At 44.1% G+C, this 7,500-nt stretch overlaps 1 protein-coding gene across 3 annotated transcripts in view; it reads right to left on the reverse strand.

Moving 5' to 3' along the window:
- tmem176 (transmembrane protein 176) overlaps positions 1-7,500 on the reverse strand; it is an 11,591-nt gene that overhangs the window by 934 nt on the left and 3,157 nt on the right. For all 3 annotated transcript variants that reach the window (XM_054604445.1, XM_054604444.1, XM_054604443.1), the window contains exons 3-6: positions 7,192-7,302; positions 6,819-6,875; positions 6,466-6,612; positions 1,343-1,459 (exon numbers count right to left, since the gene is read on the reverse strand). In XM_054604445.1, the coding sequence (XP_054460420.1) occupies positions 1,343-1,459; positions 6,466-6,612; positions 6,819-6,875; positions 7,192-7,302 (432 nt within the window). The remainder of the gene's footprint in view (positions 1-1,342; positions 1,460-6,465; positions 6,613-6,818; positions 6,876-7,191; positions 7,303-7,500) is intronic.

Raw genomic sequence — 7,500 nt, forward strand, 5'->3', positions numbered from 1 at the left:
CTGCTACTTCAATTATTATTATTAATCACATTACTATCCCTATTTTCATGGCTATAATTCTACTGTAATAATTGCTGCTGTTATTATAAGTAGTCTTATTATATGAATCATTTATGTCATATACATTGAATGTGTTGTATCTCTGTTATGCTGTTCATTCTGTACACATGACATCTATTGCATTCTGTCCATCCTGGGAGAAGGATCCCTCCTCTGTCGTTCTCCCAGAGGTTTCTTCCTTTTTTCTCCCTGTTAAAGGGGTTTTTTAGGGGAGTTTTTCCTGTGCCGATGTGAGGGAAGGACAGAGGATGTCGCATGTGCACAGATTGTAAAGCCCTCTGAGGCAAATTTGTAATTTGTGATTCTGGGCTATACAAAATAAACTGAACTGAATTGAATTGAATTGTAGTTTAGAACAAGGACATATCGTCTCTGCAAAAGAAAGGAAGTCAGTCTTCTATGATCAGTAAAGAACAGCATTAAAAACAAGGTTTGCTAAGTAGAGAGTGACGGGGGTGGCCGTGTGCTCTCTCTGTGAGTGCAAACTTGTTTCTCTTTTTTTCTACTTTGTTTACAATATTTATGTTTTGCTTATGCCTCCAAAGAGGGTACATGAGGCTACATGAGGTACATGAGGCTGGGCCCTGTGGTTTTGTCACACTGTATGCTTCCCCTTGATCACATAGTTACTAGAGACAACAAATGAAAATGATACACAATGACGTCTTCCTGTCCATTATGTTGATTCTTATATATATGCCTTCTACTTCCTGCCAACCATACAAAGCCTGCTGCCAGATATTATTGATGAAGTGATTTTTGATTCAGATCTGAAGTACGAGGTTATCAAGTCCTGTATTTATCCGTTACACCCTCTGTGAAATGTCTTCCATTGACCTTATTCATTAATCTCAACCTGCCTGTCTTATTGTGTCGCTCTATAATCTGCACCCCATTAAGAAAAAGCACTTAATAATTCATCTAGAATACAGATGTTCTGCTTTTAAATTCAACCATGGGAAGCCCAAAAAAAAAGAACAATTTGAGCAACCCTATTGATCACTTACAAAGTCCAAAATGGATTTGCTCCTCTGATCTCATATATCTATATGTATCTATAAACACTAACCTTACATCTGCTCTCATGGCGCCTAAAATTTGGAATTAATTGCCATTTACCGTCTGCACAGCTACAGCCGTATTTCTTTGAAATGTTATCTTAAAACACAAGTGATACAGTGTCTCCTGGACAGTATTATCCCCGACAGTACACGAGCACTGGAACCGTTGTGAATTTGATGTGTTTTGAGTAGATCAGTCAAAAGAAAGTGATTTTTCTTACAGAGTACTGTCCGAAGCTGCGTCTCTGCCTGAAGAGAAGGAAGCAGACGATGGCAGAGATGACAGTCTGGGTGAGGGTGAAGAGGAGGAGGGACGACTTCAGTCCTCTGCTCAGCATCTGTCACAAAGGACACACAGCCTCATGATCATCCTTCTGTTAATATAATAAATATATGTACCCTATACCCTCATGTTCATCCTTCTGTTAATATAATAAAGATATACATTATATATTATTATCATCATGATTACTTCTACATTATATATTATTATCATCATTATTACTTCTATATTATATCATCATTATTACTTCTATGTTATATATTATTATCATCATTATTACTTCTATGTTATATATTATAATCATCATTATTACTTCTATGTTATATATTATAATCATCATTATTACTTCTATATTATATATTATTATTATCATTATTACTTCTATATTATATATTATTATCATCATTATTACTTCTATGTTATATATTATTATCATTACTTCTATGTTATATATTATAATCATCATTATTACTTCTATATTATATATTATTATCATCATTATTACTTCTATGTTATATATTATAATCATCATTATTACTTCTATGTTATATATTATAATCATCATTATTACTTCTATATTATATATTATTATCATCATTATTACTTCTATGTTATATATTATAATCATCATTATTACTTCTATGTTATATATTATAATCATCATTATTACTTCTATATTATATATTATAATCATCATTATTACTTCTATGTTATATATTATAATCATCATTATTACTTCTATATTATATATTATAATCATCATTATTACTTCTATGTTATATATTATAATCATCATTATTACTTCTATATTATATATTATAATCATCATTATTACTTCTATATGTCACAGTCACGCCTGTTCACTCTTCCTGCACTATTTCTCTCAGCTCACAGCCCAGCCCTCTCTCTCACCTTACTCTGCCTCACTCACCTAATCAGCCTCATGCGGTGCACCTGTCTGCCACGCCCACCTCATCAGCACCATCCCTCTCACCTGCTCACTCTGCTGCACCTACACCCTGCAGTAGTTAAACCCCAGTCTCTCACACACTCACTGCCAGATCGTTCTCTGCATTATGCCAGACCTTCCAGCGTTATTCCCCGGACTGATTTCCCGTTGCCGACCCCGCTTGTTTGGACTTCTCCGCCTTGCCTCTGCCCCGGTAACTGACTCAGCCTTCCGTCCCAGACCACGAGATTAGCCTTCGCTCCTCTTGGTTTTTGTCTGCCTGCTCCACTGACGGATCAGCGCTCTCTAGAGTGGAATATTCCCCGTGAGTTATCTCCTGCCTGTCTGTCTGCTGTTTGTTCCGCTTTGAATAAAGCTCCAGAACTTTACTCTGTCTCCTGGTCGTACTGCACTTGGGTCCACACACCACCCGTTACACTATATTATACATTATTATCATCATTATTACTTTTACATTATACATTATTATCATCATTATTCCTTCTACATTATATATTATTATCATCATTATTACTTCTACATTATATATTATAATCATCATTATTACTTCTACATTATATATTATTATCATTATTACTTCTATATTGTATATTATCATCATTATTACTTCTACATTATATATTATTATCATCATTATTACTTCTACATTATATTATACTGTATGTTTATACAAGGCTACAAGGTTCATATGTTGTCAATGGTTATATTAATAATTATCATAACAATAAAATACGCTACTCTTATTATTGTTCCTTATTATCATTATTATTGTTATTGTTATTATTGTTCTTTATTATTATTATTGTTATTATTGTTCCTTGTTATTATTATTGTCATTATTATTGTTATTATTGTTCCTTATTATTATTGTTATTGTTATTATTGTTCCTTGTTATTATTATTGTTATTATTGTCCATCCATCCATCCATCCATCCATCCATCCATCTCCTTCCGCCTATCCGGGGCCGGGTCGCGGGGGCAGCAAGCTAAGGAGGGTCCTCCAGACGTCCTTCTCCCCAGCAACACTTTCCAGCTCCTCCTGGGGAACCCCGAGGCGATATATAATCTCTCCAGTGTGTTCTGGGTCTACCCCGGGGCCTCTTACCAGTTGGACGTGCCTGGAAAACCTCTAAAGGGAGGCGTCCAGGAGGCATCCTGATCAGATGCCCGAGCCACCTCAGCTGGCCCCTTTCGACTCAAAGGAGCAGCGGCTCTACTCCGAGCTCCCTCCGGATGTCTGAGCTCCTCACCCTATCTCTAAGGCTGAGCCCAGCCACCCTACGAAGGATGCTCATTTCGGCCGCTTGTATTCGCGATCTCATTCTTCCGGTCACTACCCAAAGCTCATGACCATAGGTGAGGGTTGGAACGTAGATGGACTGGTAAATCGAGAGCTTTGCCTTTCGGCTCAGCTCCTTCTTCACCAAAACGGTCCGGTACAACACCCGCATCACTGCTGACACTGCACCGAACCGCCTGTCCATCTCCCGCTCCATTTTACCCTCACTTGTGAATAAGATCCCGAGATACTTGAACTCCCTCGCTTGGGGCAGTGACTCACTCCCAACCCAGAGGGTGCAATCCACCGTTGTCCGGAAGAGAACCATGGCCTCAGACTTGGAGGTACTGACTCTCATCCCGACCGCTTCACACTCGGCTGTGAACTGCCCCAGTGCGTGCTGAAGGTCACGTTCTGAAGAAGCCAACAGAACCACATCATCTGCAAAAAGCAGGGATGTGATTCTGAGGTCCCCAAACCGGAAACTCTCCTCCCCCCGGCTGCGCCTTGAAATCCTGTCCATGAAAATCACAAACAGGATTGGTGACAATGGGCAGCCCTGGCGGAGGCCAACACGCACTGGGAACAAGCTCGACTTTGTGCCGAGTATCCGGACACAGCTCTCACTTTGGTCATACAAGGACCGAATGGCTCGTAGTAACGAACCAGGTACCCCATATTCCCACAGTACCCCCCACAGGACTCCCCGAGGGACACGGTCGAAGGCCTTCTCCAAGTCCACAAAACACATGTAGACTGGATGAGCAAACTCCCATGCACCCTCCAACAGACCTGCAAGGGTAAAGAGTTGGTCCGCTGTTCCATGTCCAGGACGGAATCCGCATTGCTCCTCCTGAATCCGAGGTTCGACAATCGGACGGAGCCTCCTTTCCAGCACCCTGGAGTAAACTTTCCCGGGGAGGCTGAGCAGTGTGATACCCCTATAATTGGAGCACACTCTCCGGTCCCCCTTTTTGAAAATGGGAACCACCACCCCGGTCTGCCACTCCACAGGCACTGTACCCGACTTCCACGCAACAGTGAAGAGACGTGTCAACCAAGACAGCCCAACAATGTCCAGAGCCTTTAGCATCTCCGGTCGAATCTCATCCACTCCTGGCGCTTTGCCGCTGAAGAGCTTTTTAACTACCTCCACGACCTCCGCCAGGCATATGGACGAGTCTTCCCCTGAGTCTTCAGACTCTGCCTCTTCCACAGAGGACATGTTGGTCGGGTTCAGGAGTTCCTCAAAGTGTTCTTTCCACCGCTCGACAATATCCCCAGTCCGTGTCTGCAGTTCTCCCCCCCTGCTGAGCACAGCCTGAGAAAAGCCCTGTTTCCCCTTTCTGAGTCGTCTCACGGTTTGCCAGAACTTCCTTGAGGCCATTCGAAAGTAACCCTAACCCTAACCCTAACCCGGCCGCAGGTCTGATGACACAACTACAAAGTCGATCATAGACCTTTGGCCTAGGGTGTTCTGGTACCAAGTACACTTATCAACCTCCCTATGCTCAAACATGGTGTTTGTTATGGACAGTCCATGACTAGCACAGAAGTCCAACAACAAAGCACCACTCGGGTTCAGATCGGGCAGGCCGTTCCTCCCAATCACACCCCTCCAGGTTTCTCCATCGTTACCCACGTGAGCGTGGGTAACGATGAAGAACTATGGAGTCCCCAGTCGACGCCCTTTCCAGAACACCACCCAAGGACTCCAAGAAGGCTGCGTACTCCGAACTGCCGTTTGGTGCACAGGCACAAACAACAGTCAGAGACTTTCCTCCTGCGATTCCCAGTCGCAGAGAGGCGACCCTCTCGTTCTCCGGGGAGAACTCCAGAACAGCGGCGCTCAGCCGGGGGCTTGTGAGTATCCCCACCCCCGCCCGGCGCCTCTCACCCTGGGCAACTCCGGAAAAGGAAAAAGTCCAGCCCCTCTCCAGGAGTTTGGTTCCAGAACCGGTGCTATGCGTGGAGGTGAGCCCAACTATATCTAGTTGGTAGCGTTCCACCTCCCGCACCAGCTCCGGTTCCTTCCCCGCCAGAGAGGTGACATTCCACGTCCCTAGAGCTAGTCTGTGATGCCGGGGGTCAGCACGCCCAGGTTTCCGCCCCAGCCTGCCGCCCAGCTCACATTGCACCCGACCCCAATGCCTATCCCTGCGGGTGGTGGGCCCACAGGGTGGCGGCACGATGTAGCTTTTTCGGGCTGGGCCCGGCCGGGCCCCACCAGATGCTCGCCGGCGAGCTCCCCTACCAGGTCTGGCTCCAGGAGGGTGCCCCGGTTTCCCTATTCCGGGCGAGGTGCCACTACCTTGCATCGTCCGATTCATTGAGGTTTTGTGAATCGCTCTTAGTCTGACCCCTCCCCCGAGACCACTTTGCCTTGGTTGACCCTACCAGGAGCTATTGCCCCCGACAACACAGCTCTCAGGATCACTGGGGCACACAAACCCCTCCACCACGATAAGGTGGCGATTCATTGGAGGAGTTATTATTGTTCCTTATTATTATTATTATTGTTATTATTATTGTCATTATTATTGTCATTATTATTGTTCCTTATTGTTATTGTTATTATTGTTATTATTGTTCCTTATTATCATTATTATTGTTATTATTATTGTCATTATTATTGTTATTATTGTTCCTCATTATTATTATTATTATTGTTATTGTTATTATTGTTCCTTATTATTTTTTACATATTTATTGTTAATCTTATTTTATAATGCGCTCTACATTGAACTGTTTCACGTCTTCAGGTATGTTGTTTCCATGACAACATGAAGACACTGATGACGCAGTACCGACCGTGGCATAGTGTTCTTCGTCACACGGCCCATATGACGTCACGACGCAGGGGGACCCCGGGTTCCGGCTCATGTCCACAGAGTAGATGATCACCGCCACCACCGACAGCACCGTGGACACCCCGCTGGCTATCAGACACACACGCAGCTGAAAACACACACACACACACACACACACACACACACACACACACACACACACACACACACACACACACACACACACACACACACACACACACACACACAGCAGTCTGTTTGAACACTAGAGGGCGCTGAGAACAACGTGTTGTTCATCAATCCAGATGCTACAGCATCTAGCTGTATGTGTGTGTGTGTTGTCTATAGACTCACAATCTTCATGGTGCAGTGTTTGTCCAAGATGATTGCCACCACTCCTGCTGTGATGAACTGAGGGCACACGCACACACACACACACACACACACACACACACACACACACACACACACACACACACACACACACACACACACACACACACACACACACACACACACACAGGAGACAGGAGGACAGTCAGCACAGAGCAACATGACATCACCATATCAACATGACATCAACATGACATCACCTACACACACACACACACAGACACACACACACACACACACACACAGACACACACACACACACACACACACACACACTCACACACTCACTCACTCACTCACTCACTCACTCACTCACTCACTCACTCAGACTCACCGTTAAGCCGCTCCACCAGGGAACTCCCAGGTTGACCACCTCAGTGATGTGAGTGAGGTGCAGAGGGATGGAGTAGGACATGACCATCAGTCCCAGCATCACCTGACTCACCTGGCACACACACACACAAACACACACACACATACACACACACACACAAACATACACACAATTTTAAATTTTCTTGCGAGGAGAAACCCACACAGAGTATAACAGATCAGTTGGTGCACTGTTGAAGGAGCTAGGCTAGCAGTTTGAGTATTTGTGCTAAGCTAGGCTAAACACATCCTGAACCTCTCTCTACAGCAG

Source organism: Anoplopoma fimbria, chromosome 9 (genome assembly GCF_027596085.1).
Source record: "Anoplopoma fimbria isolate UVic2021 breed Golden Eagle Sablefish chromosome 9, Afim_UVic_2022, whole genome shotgun sequence".
Lineage (NCBI taxonomy): Eukaryota > Metazoa > Chordata > Actinopteri > Perciformes > Anoplopomatidae > Anoplopoma > Anoplopoma fimbria.